General features: G+C 29.8%; 2 protein-coding genes across 4 annotated transcripts in view; one reads left to right on the plus strand and one right to left on the minus strand.

Annotated features, from left to right (window-relative positions):
• Positions 1-2,324: 2,324 nt before the first annotated feature.
• On the minus strand, positions 2,325-15,720 carry LOC130899555 (microsomal triacylglycerol transfer protein). Of its 2 annotated transcripts, none has more exons than XM_057809568.1 (11): positions 15,474-15,720; positions 9,031-9,535; positions 8,253-8,444; positions 7,582-8,195; positions 6,890-7,175; positions 5,464-5,717; positions 4,887-5,280; positions 3,231-3,434; positions 2,966-3,120; positions 2,658-2,825; positions 2,325-2,605 (listed from the first exon to the last, which is right to left on the minus strand). In XM_057809568.1, the coding sequence occupies exons 2-11, from the start codon at positions 9,304-9,306 to the stop codon at positions 2,464-2,466; spliced, it is 2,685 nt and encodes an 894-aa protein (XP_057665551.1). In that variant the 5' UTR covers positions 9,307-9,535; positions 15,474-15,720; the 3' UTR covers positions 2,325-2,463. The 2 variants fall into 2 exon arrangements, with proteins under 2 accessions (XP_057665551.1, XP_057665550.1); XM_057809567.1 differs by lacking the exon at positions 15,474-15,720 and adding an exon at positions 11,088-11,476.
• Positions 12,095-21,256, plus strand: part of LOC130899556 (chromosome transmission fidelity protein 18 homolog) — a 39,186-nt gene continuing 30,024 nt past the window's right edge. Inside the window, exons 1-8 of one of the 2 annotated variants that reach the window (XM_057809571.1) lie at positions 12,095-12,263; positions 12,322-12,576; positions 12,625-12,995; positions 13,054-13,384; positions 13,890-14,456; positions 14,641-15,026; positions 17,792-18,068; positions 19,271-19,512. In XM_057809571.1, coding sequence (XP_057665554.1) covers positions 12,179-12,263; positions 12,322-12,576; positions 12,625-12,995; positions 13,054-13,384; positions 13,890-14,456; positions 14,641-15,026; positions 17,792-18,068; positions 19,271-19,512 — 2,514 coding nt within the window. In that variant the 5' untranslated portion in view covers positions 12,095-12,178. The remainder of the gene's footprint in view (positions 12,264-12,321; positions 12,577-12,624; positions 12,996-13,053; positions 13,385-13,889; positions 14,457-14,640; positions 15,027-17,791; positions 18,069-19,270; positions 19,513-21,256) is intronic. The other variant, XM_057809572.1, reaches the window with a different exon arrangement.

A 21,256-nucleotide genomic window follows, 5' to 3' on the forward strand; every position in this document is an offset into this window, starting at 1 on the left:
ATTTGAATTTTGCATTGATTTTTTTTAAATAGAACGACTTCCTTTTCGTTTCTGATTCATTTCACCATTTTAAATTTCGTACACCACTTGTAAACAGTTTCTACTTTATAAGCAGGGTTCAGATAGATCACTTATCAGCTGATTGATAACTCAGTACTAGATTTATATCAGAGTTTTCGAACGTCGCGTTCAATATTCGATGGAAATTTAAAATTTAAAACTTTATTTATTTAGTAGATTTATTTAATAGATTCTGCTCATGAGAATTAATAGTAAATGTATGATTTAAAGTTCAAAAAACCATAGACAAATACAATAACCCGTCAACTGTCAGTTTCCGAACAACATTGAATGTGATCCAAAAAGTCATTTTGTAAACTTCTTCGGTAGTTTTTTATATTTAAAACAAAACTCCACATTATTATTGTGGCAAAAATGCAAGTAAGTCGCAAAAACAACGGTCATAGTGGCAGAAGAAATGATTCAAAGTTATCACTTCTGAAGAAATGATTCAAGGTTATCACTTCTTGTTTATACACGTAAGGGATTACAAGTTGAAGCAAATGGTAGTTATTAATTTCTCGTATTCAATATTTTGAATAATTTTAATATAGAATTGTGAATGTTGTGATACATATTCTAAAATTTGAAAACACTTTAGAATATTTTGAAACTCTTTGTATCTTTGTAAGTATTATAAACAATATTCTTTATACTATGCAATATTATAGAACTCTCATATATTTTCATATAAATAGAACAAATCTATTCAAGTATAAATATCAATTTGGTGTTTGTTTCAACTTGTTTTTCTAATGTTTGCATAACTATCAATAATATGAACTAAAAATATCAAACAAACAATAATTTTTTGTAGTTTTTTATTTCTTAGGCTTCTTTTTTATGTTTTTATTGCTAAATTATCCTGTTTCGATTGAGAATTGGCCTTTAAAAAGGTAAAAATAATCTTATTGAATCATATTTTGATAAAGACGTCAAATTTTTTAAATGCTGATTTTCAACCGGAATAGATCTAAAATCAGAATTTTCTAGCAACAAAAACATAAAACAATAATTTGCTACAAGAAATATTCCTTAGAAACGAAGATTCTAATTGAAAGTAGTGGTTAAGTGATTAAATTCACGTTAAAGAAAGTTTTCTGGTACGGCACTGGTGTTAAGCGCTCACTTGAAATCCATTTTGACTTATCTTTTGTATACGGTTATCAAAATGGTCCTACTTGACACTACACGTATTCAAAATAAAATCGAATTATTAATAGAAAACATTTATCGAAGATAATTTATTAGGAGGTACAATGATGATGCAGAGAAAATAGAACTCGAATTTGTTATTGACTTTTTTTATATCATTAATTTACATTCTTTTTTTATCGGAGAAAAATATAAATATCGTATTTGGCGTATACTGTTATTGTGGATTTGGAATTTCATATTTCGCGCCTTTTTCAATCAGCTTGTCTGAAGCAAAAACAAACGTTGCCACGTTTACGTTACATATCATATGTAAAGAAAGTGAAATATAAATATATTGTGCCAACTGGGCAAGTGTAATGCTAATTTAATTCCAAATAATGACGTTTTACATTATTGGAGAAGTCAGTTGTTCATGTTAGATTTCTCTAATGTATTATTGAATAGAATAGACAAAGCATAAATACATAAATGTCAAAAATGAAAAATTTGGTTATGTATTATAACCGATATTATTTGCCAGTTGCCAGTTCTTATGTAACTTTTTGTATAATAATCAATTTCCTGTTTAATTTTATCGGATTCCTGATTGGAAAATAAGAATGGGAATATCGCTGGTTTATTTTCATAGTTAATGTGAGTATATATGTATCTTTTTCTTTTTTATATGATAATCGATTTTCTATCTCAGTTTATGATTGAAATAGTATATATGTATCTCTTTCTTTTTTTAAATGATAATGGATTCTCTATCTCGTTTTATGTTTGAATTAGGATAGGAAAGTTGCCATACTTATGAAATTTATGCATCTTACTCTTTCTCATATGATAATCAATTTTTCATTTCATTCGACTTATAATTGATAAACAAGATTTTGCTGATTTATTTGTTGAAATAATAAAGTGGGAATATATGCATCCCTTTCTTTTATAAATGATAATGGATTCTCTATCTCGTTTTATGTTTGTATTAGGATAGGAATGTTGGTAGTTTCAATGTTAATTTGTGCATCTCGATCTTTTTCAAATAATAATCGATTTTCTATCTTATTTCATGTGATTCCTAATCAGGATAGGGTTTAGGGAGGGTTTTATTATTTAAAAAAAACTTTTAAGAAATAACATTTATATTAAATACATTTATTTACATTTCATTTCAGATCATAAAAGTTAGTCTTTAAACAACACAGCTCACATAAATCAATTTAAACAAACGTCTTTAGAAAAACAAAATCACGGAATCCAACGTCAACTAAAAATCGATTTACACATATCGTTATTCTTCTTGTTTATATTATAGGTTAACCCCGGTATGTTGTATTTTTGGTACTTCGATATCCTCATTTGGTGCTTATTGCCAGGTACTCTCGCCATTTTGTATATATTATGCCTACGAATGAATTATTTCGAAAATATTCCGGAAATGTCAATACGACACTCACCTAAATACTGAATCGGGCTGCGTGAGTCTCATACAGAGCTGCGCGTTGGAGGAGAAGTCTATATCGGTTTGTAGGTCCAATTTGGTTTCGATCAAACTTCCAAACTCCACCTGGGTTTTGATAAACGACGAATCGATTGTATTTACCCCCACCACAACAATTCCACCACTGAAACATTCATTTCAGCCCTGAATCGAAGTTTTAATGATGCAGATACAGAGTGTTACAAGAAAAGTTGCCCTTTATATCGAAAAAAAAATTGTAGAATTGATAAATTATTTTTTTTTAAATAACGTGAAGATATTTACGTTTTTTGTACTAATGATTCGGCAGTTCTACTCCATATTGAAATTTCGATTTTTCCTGATAAATCGAATGATGCGGCTCCTTTGAAATTGACGTTCATTATAAAACCAGGACTTAGACGGATGTATTCGAAATGATCTTGCAGCAGAGCCAAAATCTAAGAATTTCATTATAAAATTTTATCAATATTAAATAGTTATTACTCACAAAAATTCCTATAAAATGCATTTCCTTAACTAGAATTAAAAAAAACAATATTTGGCTTACTTGAAACGCCGGTGTTTTTTCTGAAGCCGTCCCTGACCACACGTGTCCCATAAGTTCGCCTTGACCGCTAAAGAAAACGAAAGGACGAATTTGTGTGTCCATAACGGTTAATTCTATACCAGCTGTCGGGTTTTCTTCTTCAGTTTCTTCTTCCTCGTTGCCACTAGAAAGGAAAGTGTGAAGACCACCCGAAAATATACCCAACTAAAATAAAAATATAGCGGGAAATAACAAACACATAATAAATTAATAATAAAGATGTTTTACATTGTTGCCACGTTGTAGCTTTTTCACAGTTATTAGCATAAAAAGTTTTGAGAGTAAAGAATCAGAAGTTTAACGTTTTGATTTTTATATAATTTAGGTAGACAAGATGGTAACGAAAATTGAGTAAAAATTTCTACGGAATATCTTATTTTGGTTGTTAACAGGTGTGGTGATTTCAAAAATCGAAATTTCCTCAGAAACTACAACTTTATACAGGTGGTACTAAACATTTTTTGTAGAAGCACTGGTTTTGACATTTGACAGACGTACCAATAGTAAAAAATGAATTTTCCTTTGAAACTACGAAATTTAAGTAATAAACAATTTAATATACTTGATAACAAACATTTGGTAAACAATTTTGTAAAACATCTAGTTTTGACAGTTGACAGGCGTACAGATAAACACGGAATTTTTCCAAAAATTGGTATTTTGTGTTATAAAATTGGAAAAATACGGGACTATGACGAAAATGTCATAAATAATTATGTGAAATATCTACTGACAAGTTGACAGGTGTCAATTTGAGTCAAAAATTGACATCAAATGAAAATTTGAGAAAAAACATTAAAAAATACGATAAATTTAAAAGTCGGAAAATTTGACGTTTAGTTTTGACAGTTGACAGGTTGTTTATATAAATAATTCTAATGAGTTCTTGTATTAATTGTTGACATATCTAACAGTAAATTTCCCCAGAGATCATAAATTTATGAAAAATCATAAAAAAATTATACTACAACATGAATATATGGCGTAATAACAAAAATTCAGAAATTCGTTTTGACAGATGACAGGTCTTTATCTAGGTAAACAATTTTATTGAGAAATACGAAATTTAAGTCATGACAAATGACATCATAAAAAACGAGGCTACAAACATGAATATATAGGGTGATAATAAAAATACAGTAAATAATTTTACAGAAAAGTTTTGACAGATGTCATGTGTTTATCTAGTGAACAATTAGATTCAATAGAGTCATTTGGTAAATAATTCACTAGAACGTCTTGTTTTGACAGGTGATAAATTCAAGAATAAATTTCACCAGAAACCATAAATTTAAGTCATGACGAATGACATCACAACAAATGAAACTACAAACATGAATACATGGGGTGATAACAAAAATTCAGTAAATAATTTCATATAAACGTTTTATCTAGTAAGCAATTCGATAAAGTTCTTGTTTTGACAGTTGACAGGTGCACCTGTTAAACCATTTTGTTTTGACAGTTGACAAATTAAACAATAAATTTCCTCAAAAACTATAAATTTAAATAAATGAAAAATGACACGAAAAAATCTACAATCGAGATAAGTCAGCAACAAAAAGATATAAAAGGATATAAGATATGAAAAAAAAACTAAAGAAATTTTATACATACACTAAAAATCTCCTTTCTGATATCACCTTTCTGGAAAACTACATCTATGGACCCCCTTTTCGCTATACCAGATTTCATCTCTTGCACACTCACCAAACTACCATTACTCGAAGGATGCTTGTAAAATGTCCTAGTTAAAGCAGTTGATAAACCTCTAGGAGCAAGTCCAGAATAATTATTTATCTGCACTGAATTTTTTATAATTTTCTCTACTCTATATTTGAAATCGTCGTCAGATTCAGTTAGCATCTTGATCCTTTGATAAACGTATTGTTTGATTTCGTAAGCTGGATCTTTTGATATGAGGAAATTGAGTATATCAACTAAAAGTTCATCGCTAGGCTGGGATTCTAAAAGTATATCAACAGCTATAGTTCTCGAGCTTGTATCGTACCTAAAAATTAACGAAAATTAAATTAAAAATCCTGAAAAGTAGAAAAATATATTGAGTGGTAAATATTTTTGAAAATCAAGTAGAAATACAGTTAGATTTATCCTTCAGGATGATGCAAACTTGAAATGATACATTGAATTTAAATTCAAAAGCAAAATAATTAGATTAAATATGAGAAAAAACCTTTTATTTAGCTGGAAGAAAGCTTGTTTGGCTGCCATCAAAACTTCCTTATCCCATAGAGTCGAACCAAAAGCTTTGATCGCTTTCCATGCTAATACTCCTTCTTTTTGAGTTCCTTTTTTAATATATTCTAACAAAATTGGGGTAGTTGTAGGTGATTTGAGATTTTTTAGGGCTCTAAAATATTTGTGTTTATCTTCGTTTTTAGCATAATCCAAATTGTTAATGATAGTTTCTTCTACGTCTCTGATTAACTACAAACAAATATCGTATTTTCATTATTACAAAATTGTATTGTTTTTATAATAATATATCTTAAAAATATAGAATTTTGCGACTTATTTTGTTATTATTCTATGTAAACAATAATAAAATAATCATGAACTGTCTAAATATAGGAGAAATCTGTGAAGTGTCAAATCTCATTTGACCAGTGTTGCCAGATTTTATGAGTATTATTGAAATTAAGGAAATGTATTTATTTCATTTCAAATTTTCATCAGTTTTTTAACCACATTGCTCAAAAATACACAAATTTACGACCTAGTTTGAGCAGAAAAATAACTTTTTGTTAATATTTATGATTTATAACTTTAGAATGGTTCTTAGTAAGAATCAATTATAATGTGATCTACATATTAGTTGTGTCTGTGGAGCATGACGTTTCAATGTTGCCGGATGTTAAAATTATTATTGAGATTAAAAGAATGTAAAATGATATTTTTTGCATTTAATTTTAAAAATTGTATAGTTTTTATGACCACATACCAGTTTGGGACCTACGTCGAACAAAAAGTTTATTACTTGTTATTATTTATGATTGACAACTAATCCAAGATGGCGATTATTTAGTGAAAATTAATAACATCGCCATGAACAATCTAAATTTACGTGATATCTGTGAAGTTTGACATCTCAATTATCCAAGATTGCCGGATTTTCCAATTATCATTGAGATTAAAGAAATGTAAAATAATGAGTATATCTAATTATATTTCACAAACTTTTGATTTGATTTTAGCTTCATATGAAGCTTTTTCGTAAGATTTTAATACTTAGAAATAAAGAAGCTTGCACTTGTAAATATTTGAAAAAAGATGAAAAAAACCGTTCATCCATGAACATCTACCAAATCCACTTAGCATAAAACAAAAACCTGGCAACATCTTCAAAATTTATAAAATCATAAATCTAACTGACGTCTGTCAGTTAACGAAAATGATCGACTAATAATTTATAATAAAACTTGAAAAGTGTTATATAATATCTGTAATTGTTTATATTATGCAAAATAATATACAATTTTAACAACAATAACTTTACAAATTCAATAAAATATTAGGAAATATTCATTTCGAGATAAAACAAAACGAGCGGTTAATTATGTCATCGAAGTAATCGATTATAAAATCGAACAACTACTTACGTTAAATTTATATTCGCTATGAGGTCTCTGCGATACCTTATAAGCCATCGACGCCATCGTTAAAATCATAGTTTCTTTAACTTTCTCGGGTATACTGACGGTTTTAGTGAATTTTTTTAAAACATCTTCGAGGACGTCGGGATTCGGATGCGAAGAAAAAGAAAGCGCCCAAAGGTATCTCTCGCTTAAATCGATTTGATCCTCTTTATCGAAATGCAAATTTTTCATAACGGTTTCGTGGGAATCCGACGTTTGAACGTATCCCAAAATGTCGTATAATTGATGTCTACAAGACAAAGAAAGCAAAAACTTTGGTTACAAGAACAGGTGGTTACCTAATATGTAGTAATGGTTGCATACGTCGTAGTTACAGCTTTTATATTAAATATTGTTGGTTGCATAAGATGTAGGTATAACTTTTGTAAGATGTGTTAATGGTTGCATAAGATGTAGTAATAACAATAAATGGTTGCATAAGATGTAGATGTAATTTTTTAAGATGTATTAATGGTTGTATAAGACGTAGATATAACTTTTGTAACAGTTATTATTGGTTGCATAAGATGTAGGTATAACTTTTGTAACAGTTATTATTGGTTGCATAAGATGTAGTAGTTAAAACTATTTTAAGAATGGATGGTTGCATGAAATATAGTTACTTTACTGCTTTTGTGTTAAAAATTGGTACGTACAGAATATTTTTATTCTTCTTAGACGTCAGTACTTTACTTATATCTTCTTTTTTCGCATTTCTAGCGGAATTTACCAATTCAATTATGGCCTTAGCTTGCTTTATGCTACCGATATGTTCTATTTTCAAATTATTTCTCAAATTCCCCACGACTTTGTTAAATGTAACGATTTCGTTGGTTTTAACGGGTTCTATTTCGGTAAGTAAATTTTCTTGGTTAAATGTTATTCCGGTGGTTTTGCTTATCTTTTCCACGGCGTCTTCTATATAATCTCCATTTACTGAATCGATGTTTTCACTAGTGATGTAAGTTAGAATTTGTTCTGTTTCGACTCGATTTCCCATTTCTTCTCTAGACGTTAAATAAGAAACGTGCACGTCTTTGGATACAACGGAAGCGAGTCTAAAAGGTCCTTCATTGAAAACATATTCGACGCTACTGTTCGATTCGATTTCGACGCCTAAAATCTTATTTAGATTGTCGATATAATCGAAATCGTCAGATATACAGTGCGTCTTCAATTTAGAAAATTTGTGTGGTGATAACGACGAGTAGTTTATGACGCACGTGCCCGAAGAATCGGTTTCCTTTGAGTCGACATCAACAAGTTGGAACTAGAAATATAGAAAAAATCATAAAACGATAAATTTGTGGAAATTTTTGAATGTCACCTGTAGTAAACTGGCGATTCCTTTCTTAACGTTCTTCATCGATATCGATTCACTTTTCGATATGAAGATTTTATCGATTTTGCCTTTATTCCATATAACTAAAAACGGTTTGTTATCGGCGTTATCCAAATTTGAAAAATCAGAATCGGAAGTGATTTTATCAGACAGCATATGCAATTTCAGAGGCTTTAACTGCAAAAATTTGTAAAATATAGTTAAGTATATGTGTATATGTAAATGAGTTTGAATGAATGAGAGGGACTGAAAGATATTGAGTGCGAGTGAGGTAGAGAATAATACATTGGGAGAGTGAGTGAGTGAAACTGTAACACAATGAAAGAGAGAGAGACAGAAGAAAACAGTGAAAAAACGAATGAGTGATAGAATAGAAAAGAAAGAAAGATGGATCGATGAAAAAGGAAAACAGCAAAACAGTGAGAGAGTAAGAGATGAAGCTAGTGAATGAGTTTGAGTGAATGAGAGGGACTGAAAGATATTGAGTGCGAGTGAGGTAGAGAATAATACATTGGGAGAGTGAGTGAGTGAAACTGGAAGACAATGAAAGAGAGAGAGACGGAAGAAAAAAGTGATACAGTTAAAGACAGTGTAAAAGAGTGAGAAATAAAATTGGAGACATGAAAACAGTGACAACGTGATAGAAAAAGTGAGAGAAAGACAGCGAAAGAGTGGGAAACAAATAGTAACTGAGAGAGACAGTGAGATAAGAGAAGGAGGAAGAGAGTCAATTCATTTTTTGGAGAAATAAAATAATTTTTACCTCGATTTTCAATAATTTCTGATTTCCATTTTCCCAAATAGTGCCGACGCTCACTTCTCCATTGATAGTGAATCCCACGTTTTTTCCTTTTAATCCTTTATCGTTGAGCAGAACATTTGTTTTTAAATTGTATTTTAGAGAAACGCCTTTTTCGAAAAAGTTGAATTCGTCGAAGTTTCCCGCAGCCGAAGATATCAAAACGAATCCGTAACAAATACCCAGGGACCACGTAAACAGCGTATAGAAAAATGAATACGAATTATTTAAACCGAACATTTTTTGTTTTTTCGTTACTGAAAATTTTCAATTAAACTTTTGTAATAAGCGGTCGATGCTACGTGAATAATTCTTTGTTAGCGACTACTTGTTATCTTGAACGAACTGTCTGTTTAAGATGGCCCTTGACCTCGAACTCGTGATAGAAAGATTTGAATGAATAATTAAAATTTGTAGATAATTTATTATGTTTAGTTGCAATTTTGTATCAATTTCTCCATTATCTTCCCTGGAAATAAAAAAAATGTTTTCATTTCCTGTAAATATATAGATATTTATTTAAACAGTTCATAAACAATAGAACAATCGATTATCTCGATACTCGTATCGATAACCACAGAACATAACCAAAGAAGAAATGCGAACTTAGCTGTTATTCAGTGGAAACAACATGGCGGATTTTAGATACCAGTTCATTCGATGGTGCGTCACAGAACTAATCTATTTTCGCGGTTTGTACAAATTGTAATATGTAAATAAATACTACGCAAAAATAAAACAGTAATTCAGTTATCGATAATTTGTGGTTGAGTATTCCATTTTACAAAATTCTTCCCATTTAGAACACAAATCAGGAAATTTAAACAAATGTTTATTTACCTTGACAATTGACATTGACAGTTATGACACATTTTTATTACACTACACGAATTATGAATTAATAATATATTTGCAAAGCAACGAATATTAGTCTCAAAAGATTTAAATCATCTCCCTTTAGCTATTTTTCTCAGTATATGATATTTATTGTATAAACTAGGACGAGTAGTGCATATTCATTCACAGAATAATTATTAATTCTTTGTGAATAACAAAATGACAAGTTTATTTTACTATGTTGTTGTCAGTGTATAATTTAGAACTTTTGCAATTGACCTCGTAATTTAATATTCATTCCGATCATGTTATAAACGTATTAACATAAATGTTCCATTGAAGTACAGTTCATTTATTTAATAATATATAATTTATGTGGTTTAATAAACCCACTTTTTATAACCCAGTAAATTCTAATTTTATTTATTTTTCATAAACCACTTATTGATAATAAAATTACCTGTCGTACATTTTGATATTTTATTATCCATAGAATAATAGCTAAAGTACAGTTAACGTAAATAAATTCAAATCAATTTGTGTTTACTTATGAAACACCGTGTATAATCGACAAATTTTCTATTCATTAGCTTTATTAACACATAACTGTTATTATCATATATTTATGAAAAAATAATTTTATTAATGTACGAAATAAAAACTAATACAAAAACTTTGAGTTCCATGTCAAAAATAATCTTTTTAATAATAATTAAAATCGATTGAGTTTGAGGTTAGTTAACATCATGTAAATTCGCTTGTAGCATAATATCAAATCAGAAAACGTTTAAACAAAAACTAAATTACATGTTTTCATACTAAACTAGAATCCATCATTTAAGAATTATTTCCCTTTTGTTTATTCTAAATTATTAGTGATTCATTTACTTATATTGCAGTTTAATAACCGTTAACTGTCATGCAATACGTTTCACATCATTTGAATTAGTTGTTATTATATTGATAATATGTTTGATTTTGATAATAACCTAACCTATTACATCAAAATAATAAATGATAAAATCAATTAAATATTTAAATAATAAAACCATTGTTTCCTATAAACAAGTTTTTTTTTATCTCATTACTAGTTTATAACCAAAAATTCCGTTGTTATTCAACTCCTATCTGTATACGAACCGGTTCCTTAATGAAATAATTACTTAAATTGTTTATCTACATACCTAACAAAACATTGATGACTGAGTAAAACATTTTAAACACGATTTTCGAATACCTTATCGGACAATAGTTTTATCAAAATGTTTTAAATAAATATCGAACAACCTGCTATGTATTTACTTATAATTTTCTACTCGGACTGTAATTGTGTCTTCACTTAAGTGGCTGATGATCACTATTCGTCGGTTGTCTCCCCATCAGTAATAGGCCAGTTCAATAACATAGTCAACTATAATTTGTGCCACATTACTAAATCTTTTTTTAATTATATTAAATAACAATTTTAATTATCTCTAGCAATTTTACTTAGACGTAATCTGTAAAAGTTTTACCCACTTTGATTATCATATCGTGATTACTACTAAAAACTTTGAATTAAGTTTGATGTACTGACCTACAATAAGCGCTAGTCCAATAATGTATAAACCGGATCTGTATATTTATAACGTTACTTTTTCAATTTGTGGACAGAATACATTGGTTCAAATTAAAGAATTAAAAGTTCCATTCATTTGTTTCAGAATATATTTTTTGTTTGAACCCCGGGATCAATTCTTTATTAACCTTGTTTTTTTGACAAACAAAAAATTAAGTGAAGTTGAAACTATTTCGAATTAAAATTAAAACACATTTTCGATATTTTATTTATTCAAATTTCATTTCTAATATGAAGGTACATTCTATCTATTTTGTTCACAATACAGAAATTATATATTCATATATTTAAAATATGGTAATTAAAAAATTTTATTTTGGAATATTTACAAAACAGTTTCTATCGGTAGGCAACTATTCATACAAGAATGTAAAATATATTGCATATAGTTATAAATAGCAAGATAATAAAGTATCTTAAAACTTTGAATATATATTTTCTGAAAAATATTTCGTAATTATTTATATTATTTTATAGCATAGAGTGAATTAAATATTAAATAAACTCATTTTATAGTTTTATTTCATTTCTATAAAACTTATATGCCATTTATGACGTGACAACTTTGACGTTAAAAATAGCGGGAAATATTATGAATTAATAAAAAGGTTAAATCCCGAATTATTTTTGTGTATTATAATTAATTACTGAGTCAAAATGAGTGATTATCCAGATGCTGATGAGGAATTCGAGTTAATGTATGGAGACGAACTTGAACTTTTAAGAGATCAAGATGAAGGTGGTAGGAAAATAAGTTTTATGAAATTTATTTAGGTTATACGTTTAAAAATATTTTTTAGAAATTTACGAACCAGCTACAAAAAAATCTAATCCTAATAGCGAATTAACTAATAAAAGTGGACAAAAATCACAAAATAGCGTTAATAATTCATTATCGTTGTTTTCTACACAAAATGAATCTCAAAACGTTGAAGATTTTAGTTTAGAACCTTCTCAATATTGTGCATCTTCGTCTACGACTTCTGCTCAGTTAGAAAATCACATACAAGATTCGTCTAAAAAACGTACAGCCGATGATTTATTTGGAGACATTGGTAAGTTTATTATTTTTTAGATTTTTATAGTATAATTATTTATTTCAGGTGATATTGATTTTGGGGACGAAATAGATATTCAACCGAATAAAAAAATAAAGTCGGACAAAGATGAAGAACTGCTTCAGTTAATGGAACACATTATTTTGTTAAGGAAACTGAATAAAGAGAAAAAAAATTCACTTTCTATAAATAAAACGTCTTCAATTGATTATGATAGAGACAAGCATAATATCAGCCATAGGGTACCGAAATATCCATTTGTAGGTATTACATGCCATGATGGGGAAAAAATATACGTTAGATTCCATTCGGAAGAATACGAAAAAGAAGAAATAAAAAAAATTGCTGCCGATTCTTTGGAAAAGGATATTTTAGGAGAGAGTTCGAAAAAAATTTGGGAAGAAGCTCAAATTTTGGTTAGTACTGATTTATGATGAAATTTTAACTGTTTTAAGTGAAAATTGATTTTATTAGCTATCTAAGCACTTAACTGCGCAATATGAAGAAACTGATGTTGAATTGGTAGAAGAATGTAATTCAAATAAAGAATTATGGACAGATTTATACCGTCCGAGGAAATACGTCGAACTTTTAAGTGACGAAAGTACAAATAGGATCATGTTGAAATGGTTGAAACTTTGGGATAAAGCTGTTTTTAATAGAAGACCTAAAAATAGGCAGTTACAACATAGTACTGATCAAAATAAATCGAAATTTACCAGAAATTATGAACTTGATACTAATTTGGATGAATACGGAAGACCCCAATATAAAGTGGCGTTATTGTGTGGACCACCTGGATTAGGTAAAGTGCTTGATTTCTTTTGATGTTTCTTGGAAGCTTTTGCTGGATCTGTGTTTGGGGTTTCATCTAAACAAGATGATGAAAACTTTAATTGGGGTCAATTTCAAACACCACACTTTGAGGTTACATAAATTTTGAAGGTTGTTCTAGGTTTGTTCTACTTTGTTCCAGAACGGGTTGAGATTGTAACTTTTGGAAAAAAATGAATAAAAAATCTGATTTTTGAGCTCTAAGACCGCGTTTTTAACGTTCACGATTTTGGCAGCCAACTTCTTGGAGGTGCCACATCTACCAGTTTGCTTCTAACTCAGTTATACCAAACAAAGCAGGTGTAATCTGTTGCAGATGGATTCTATTTTAGGTTAGATACCAGTTGAATGTCACTGCTAACTATTTTGGAGTTAGGTTTTTGCTAATCCAACCCCTGACCATAGAACTCCAAGTTTAAAGTTGCTTTTTCTTATAACCGATGGTTTTAAGGGCAATAATTATGTTTCCATTTTAGGTAAAACAACGTTAGCTCATGTGGCGGCTAAACACGCAGGCTATAATGTCGTGGAAGTTAACGCTTCAGACGATAGAAGCACCGAAGCTTTCAAAATCCATTTAGAAAATTCGACGCAGATGAAATCGGTGGTAGATCAAAAGTGTAGACCGAATTGTCTCGTATTCGACGAAATAGACGGAGCGCCGCAATCCTCTATAGACTTTTTGATCAAATACATAACCGGTACTAACAAATCAAAAAAAGGGAAAAATTTCGTTTTGAAAAGACCGATTATTTGTATTTGTAACGACGTATACGTTCCAGCATTGAAACCTCTACGACAAATTGCTTTCGTTATACATTTTCCGCCTACTTGTAGTACACGTTTAGCGGAAAGATTGATGTCTATATGTCGTAGAGAACAGATAAAAACCGATTTGGGTACCATGATGGCTTTGGCGGAAAAAAGCAACAACGATATCAGATCCTGTTTATCGGTTTTGCATTTTTTCAAATCGCAAAATAAATTAGTGACTTTATCCGATGTTTACAAGTTCAATATAGGACAAAAGGACATGCAGAAAGGTAAATAAATTCGATAACAAAAAAATCCCATGTCACTGGCAAAAAAAACTCGAAATAATGTAAAGTATAGTAACTTTTCTTGCTTTCACGGTCTAACAATATTTTATGATCAGTAACTACCCTTTTTATGTTGATTAGTGGCAATTACTATCAGTTAGTATGGTATTCATAAAACAAATTTCAGGTTTGTTCACTGTATGGCAGGAAATATTTAATATGGTACGTCCCAAAATTAATCCTTTGGTACATCAAACCGATACGGTCCACAAGCAAACTATGCGAGATAGAATGTCGAAAATTTTGCAAACGGTTTCTTCTTTCGGAGATTACGAGAGGGTGGCGCAGGGTGTTTACGAAAATATGATGGTTTTACAATTGAAAGATTCTTCTTTGCAAGGGATCAGTCAAGCTTTGGATTGGTTCGTTTTTAGTGACATTTTGAATAAGCAGATTTATTCTTTACAAAATTATACATTGGGATCGTATTTACCTTACGCTTTCGTCGTTTGGCATTTCTTATTCGCCACGTGGAAATCACAGAAGTTGAATTATCCCAACATGGGTTACGAGGTGAGTTCTATTATTATTATTAACTATTAAACATGAAATTAATACGTTTCCTACGCCATTATTAACGCGTTTTCAACATTGATTTTGAGGTTATGTGAGTATGTTTAATTTCTAATTCTATGGACACAGAACGGACAGTTGACAATTGCGATTTGACAGGTTTACTTAATAAAATAATGCGGTTATGGTTCACAATCTCGCGATATAGATTATAATTATAATTTTACAGTGATATATAAACACATTTTATAACCTAATAACTCAATTTATCTTAATTTTCATAAACTACTTATCGATAATAAAATGGGTAGTATGTCATTGACCTCGATATTTTTCATTACTTGAAGATATAATATAATTTTTGTGTTTATTTGTGAAACACCCTGTATGCACAACTAGAAAGATCTATTGAACCGTTTTATCATTTTAGTAGTAAAATATACTTACGAAACTAGATTATTTACATCAAAATAAACTTCTATCACGTAAAGCAAACATTTTAGAAATATAATCCTTAATGAACCGAGGTTATCGTCAAAATAACACAGAAAATAATGACTATTAGAAATATCTGACATTATCACTAACAATAACAATATATTTTTTCAAATAACTATGAAAGTTATTAAAATAGTTTTTGTTTAATATTAAACATTAACTTTATACGTCTAGAACATTGATTTTGAGGTTAACTAACGTCATGTGGTGATTGCATCATAATATACACACAGAAAAAGCGTTTACATTGTTTGTACTCGACCAGAATCGATTAAAATTAACTTTTTTATAGATCTAAAATTAATTATATTTACATAGATTCATTGATAAAATGAATATTTATATAAAATTATTACTGATTGAATAATATAAACTTGTGTTTATGTGTCAGCTGTCATGTTAAATGTTTATTAAGGCGCGTTTTCTTGTTGACGTGGACTTGGAGCGTCAAATGATATCACGTGGTACAATTTTGACAGGAAAGTCAACTTAAATTAATGCAGAATCAAAAGGAAACATTCTTTAGTTCTTTAAATTGTGTATTTAACCTAAAAGTATGACACGTTCATTAATATTTAACGCACATTTAACGATTTCACTTCGACAGATTACAATCTACCGAAAAATTGAAACATCCACAATGAAAATCGATTAATTTTTGTCCTAACCTCAAAAAAGTCTCAGTATTTCTTTTATAGCCAGTTTTATTTGTTTTTTTTTTCATTGAATTGCATTATTGAAGTGTTTTTTGCTATATAGACATTCTTTCAAATCAGAAATTACAATCTTCTAAGTACACAAAAGTTGTTAAATTAGTTCCGCTGTATTGAATGATAACCTTCAGGTTCTTCAAAGTTAACAAGTCCAGCTAAAGGGGAAAAGTCATTGCATTATTCAGGACCTCATTACAAGTAAAATGGAAAAGCGTTTCATGCAACTTTTCAGTTTTAGTGTCTTGATTCGTCTCCATTGAAACTTAAATCGTCTACGTAGTTGGTGTTATTTTACAGGTCGTACTCAAAACTATATATATGAACAAAAATATCAATCATTGATTTCATATTTTTTATAGTCTCCCATTTTCAAAATCCCTTCGATTTTTATTAGATCTCTAGTCGTCTTTCCTCAAAAACATCCGCACACCATCATTGATACGTGGAACGTACTATCGAGAAATTCATTGTGTTGAGCGCATGCGCCAACTACTCATGACACACGCCCTCTGCAACGACCGGTACTGTACATACGAGTGCGCTTCGATATTTATATTTTCAAGCGATAATTATGAATAGATTAATTTAGACTTTCCCCCGGTATATACCAACGATATTTTCTAATGTTTGTCGGGTTCGTGAAAACTAATTCTGGAAATGTAACACCCTTTTGTTTATGAAGTTTGTGTTGTTAAAAAAGGAGTCACCGATTACTGACTAGCAGAAGGAAATGATTTATTTTTTATTCATGCACTATATACCCATGAAAAACGGGATTTTAGATTCCTTTTTAATGAGCAAAGCTTATTGCCCTAAAAGGATGCCCTTCAATTTTATTACTTTCCATTCATATTCTCGACAAGCAGGATGTGTATAAAGGGCTGTTTTGCCGTTGTGCTTGCATAAATTATGTCCTTTATTGCGGTCGACGAAATTACTCGAGAAAAATTTCGAAATAATACGAAAATTTTAACAAAAAAACAAAAATATTCATTAGAAAAATACAAATAAAACAGGCCACAAAACTAACTAACCAAACTTAAAATTATGTTGATGATCCATATAAGTAATGGCGAGCTGGCAACGTTGCGCTTCCTTCCAGCTGATTTATATTTCGTGTCTGCGTTTGTGTTTGAGATTGTTACCGATCGAATCGATCTACTAGGACATCGATCGCGCATGATCGTATCGAGTCTGCGTTCTTAAAATAGGCCAGGAGTTGGAACTGTCGTCTTATTAAAATTTAATTTTCATTGTTCAATCTATTTAATACAAATAGCTCCTATAATTTTTTTTATTGTTTTCTCGTCACTGTCATTATTTACGATTCAATTTTTTCGTTAAAACAAAAGAAAATAAATATTTTGATTTGATGACGTAATTCATTCGTTGCCAACTTCATTAAATTTCATAGATTTGACGTATATAAACGACGTCACTTTTTATTGTATTCTCGTCATTATTATTATTTACGATTCAATTTTTTCTGATTGTAAGAAAACTGGTACTGCAGATCAGGATTTGGTTTTGTCAATAGAGATAATTTTGTTGTAGATGAGACAGAAAGAGACCCGAAGAAGAGCGATAGTTACCGAAGTTCTTCGTGGTATGCTACCTTCAGTAAGAGCTTACTGTCATCGTTTATCGGTGCTACTTGATATCTTGCCTTTACTTACTATCATAATCGTACCTAACTTCAGACCAGTAAATCTACATCTCTATACTAAAGAAGAAAAAGATAATATGTTGAGAGTGGTAAAAATTATGATAGATTATAATTTGAATTATATACAAGAGAGATTACCTGATGGAAACTACGTTTTTAATTTAGGTAATTATGTGTGTTCTTCACTATTTTACACGATACTTTGTAGTTTTTCGGGTTTTTGAATATATACGGGTGGTATACGTTAAGTTGTTGACCAAACAAGAAGTTAATTTTTGATTGCTTCTTATAACAATATTTTTTTTTTGAATTATATATTAGTACTACTAAAAGTGTTATATCAGATCGGGTAATTATGTTTGAATGAAAATTTGAACGTAAGGGGTATCTAGAAATGAAATTTTATGTTTAGGTTTGGTCATACTGTAAACATCTAACATCTATACGTGATAAAAATTCATCTACACATTTTTATGTCTTTTTTTTATAAAAATACCTTCTCCAATTTTTTATTATATTCTGGTCAATATCATTGCCAAATTTGGTAATGGAATGCAAATTAAGATAAACCCAGAATAAGATAAATATTTTAAAATACAAAACTGACTAACAAAACTTCACAAATTATGTAGATGATCCATAAAAGTAATGGCGAGTTGGCAACGTTGCGTTTCTGTCCAGCTGATTTATATTTCATAACAGTACGTGTTTAAGATTGTTACCGATCGACTCGATCTACTAGGAAATCGATTGCGCATGATTGTATCCAGTCTGCTTTGTTAAAATAGGCCAGGAGCTGAACTGTAGTGCCTCAAACTCGGGACTAAAATTCATAAAAAGTTAATTTCTTTGCAACCCTTTAACCAAAAACATTGATCAAAATATGTTGTTTCGATCCATAAGAGATATTGGGAACCTCTAGTATATCTCGGATGTCGATACGACGATTTTCGAGCATCATTTTGTGCCGTTCAAATACTTAGGATATTCTCGTTTGGGTATATAATATAAAAAAAGTTTTTGAAATCGAAAATAATTTGATTATTTCTCAAAATACTCTCGATTTACCGTAATACATTTTGTCTTAACATTTTTTGTATACCAACCGAGGTAATATGAACCTAGTTCAGTTCAGGCCCTCTTGAATAAGTTCTCTCTATGTTTAATATTAATTCTATGGTTCATATTTATGACAAAATATTGTGGTTGACGTTTAAGCGGAAATGTCAGTGGCAGTTAAAAGCAGTGTTGCCAAGAATAAATATTTTGTTTCTTACGATTCTTGTTTCAATTCTAAAAAGATGATTTTTTTTTCCATTTGAGTTTTTGTTTTGAATTGATAGGGATTTTTTCAAATTCAATTTTAGAGCCTAACATAGACGAAGTGGTTTTTTTGGAAAAAGATTTGTCGTCTAAGAAAAAAGTTGTGACTTATTCTAATAAGCAATTAATTGCTAGAGAGATAGAGTTAGAGAAAATGAGAAGGTTCGAACAACCGAAAACGAATTTGGTAAAAAAAGTGAATGAATCTCGAAAAGATGACGTCGTCGATCAGGTACCTAATCATTTACAATCTTTAAAAGCGAAATCTATGAAGATTGCAAAGGAGGTGAGTACATAGTTTTTTTTTCAAAATTTTTACGTAATTTCGATGTTTTCCTTCAAAATCCAAATTTTTTTTCCAAATTTCGTTAAAACGAAAAATAATTTCCCTCTATGTTTAAGAGAAAAAGTTGATTTTCTAAACGAAATTGTATTTCAGGATACATTTTTTATTCACGTACTTCAATTCTTATTCATTTTTTATCTGTCTAAATAAATCGTGTGACTGACACACAGATGGCGCTGTCATTGTAAAATCCGTTTGACGTTTATTAAGTACCAACTTTCAAAATACTATATGTCAAATTTCATGACATTTCGATTCGTCAGAAAGAAGTGACAGTCATTTAAGTGAAGCTACTTGTCTTATTTTCAAAACAATGCATTTATCATTGCTTATTTCATTGCATATTTCAAAATACAGAACAAATAAGACAGGCCACGAAACTTCACAAATTATGTTGATATAAAAGTAATGGCGAGCTGGCAACGTTGCGCTTCCTTCCAGCTGATTTATATTTCGTGTCTGCGTTTGTGTCTGAGATTGTTACCGATCGAATCGATCTACTAGGACATCGATCGCGCATGATCGTATCGAGTCTGCGTTCTTAAAATAGGCCAGGAGTTGGAACTGTCGTCTTATTGAAATTTAATTTTTATTTTTCAGTCTATTTAATACAAATAGGTCCTATAATTTTTTTTATTGTTTTCTCGTCAATGTCATTATTTACGATTCAATTTTTTTCTTTAAAACAAAAGAAAATAAATATTTTGATTTGATGACGTAATTCATTCGTTGCCAACTTCATTAAATTTCATAGATTTGACACATATAAGTGACGTCACTTATACAAAGTATTGTTCATTCTCAATGATTCCGTTTCCTTTGTGAATTATTGCGAATATCTTCCTACTTATATATGTCTTTGGTGAAACAAAACCGCCCCACTCACCATTACGTTGCCAAAAAATCCCAACCTTTTTCTCCGAATAGTTCCATGATTAATTTATAACAGCCATCTTCTCTGCTTTGCTGCCATTAGCCGAAGCGAATCGGAGTCCATTACATAATTAAAACATGGTAGTATACGAAACGAAGTGGATTTTTTTTCCTTATTCTTCTGCCATTCTTTTCATATTATAATCGAGAACGAGTCTTATTGACCGCTACAATATTAATATACTGCAAATTTTGTTTTTGGATTCTCTTCTATAAACTATTAATCATTTTTGATCACAGGACAGGACTTGTTGTGGAGAATTCAATCGGGAAAAAAATATTTTTGTATTTATTTATATAAAATTTTATTTCATTGTTTTTTTTTCTAAATTATTCGTTTTTGTATTTACACTTCGAATTATTCACTAAATTCATCGCATTTTTTATTTCACAACTTTTTTTCGATGTATTCAAATATGAAAAAATGTTTCTAAGTCCGGTTCTGCTTAACCGATTCTTATAAACGTAAAAAGTAATTTCACAATCAAACTCCTTTTTTTCCGCAATTAATTCCTATGATTATATCAGTCTTTTTTATAACAACTTTCTTAATTTGCTACACAAATTTGAATAATTAAGATTGTTTATACCATAATTGTTTTTCAAATTCGTATTAAATTTATATCTGAACTAAATACATAACCTCTCTTTCTTTGACATTTAAATGCTTTAGAGATTCGACTGTTACCATAAGACCTTGAAAAGCAATGGTCATAATTTAATTAAACCGACAATGTTGCCAAATTTGTTC

Source organism: Diorhabda carinulata, chromosome 11 (genome assembly GCF_026250575.1).
Source record: "Diorhabda carinulata isolate Delta chromosome 11, icDioCari1.1, whole genome shotgun sequence".
Lineage (NCBI taxonomy): Eukaryota > Metazoa > Arthropoda > Insecta > Coleoptera > Chrysomelidae > Diorhabda > Diorhabda carinulata.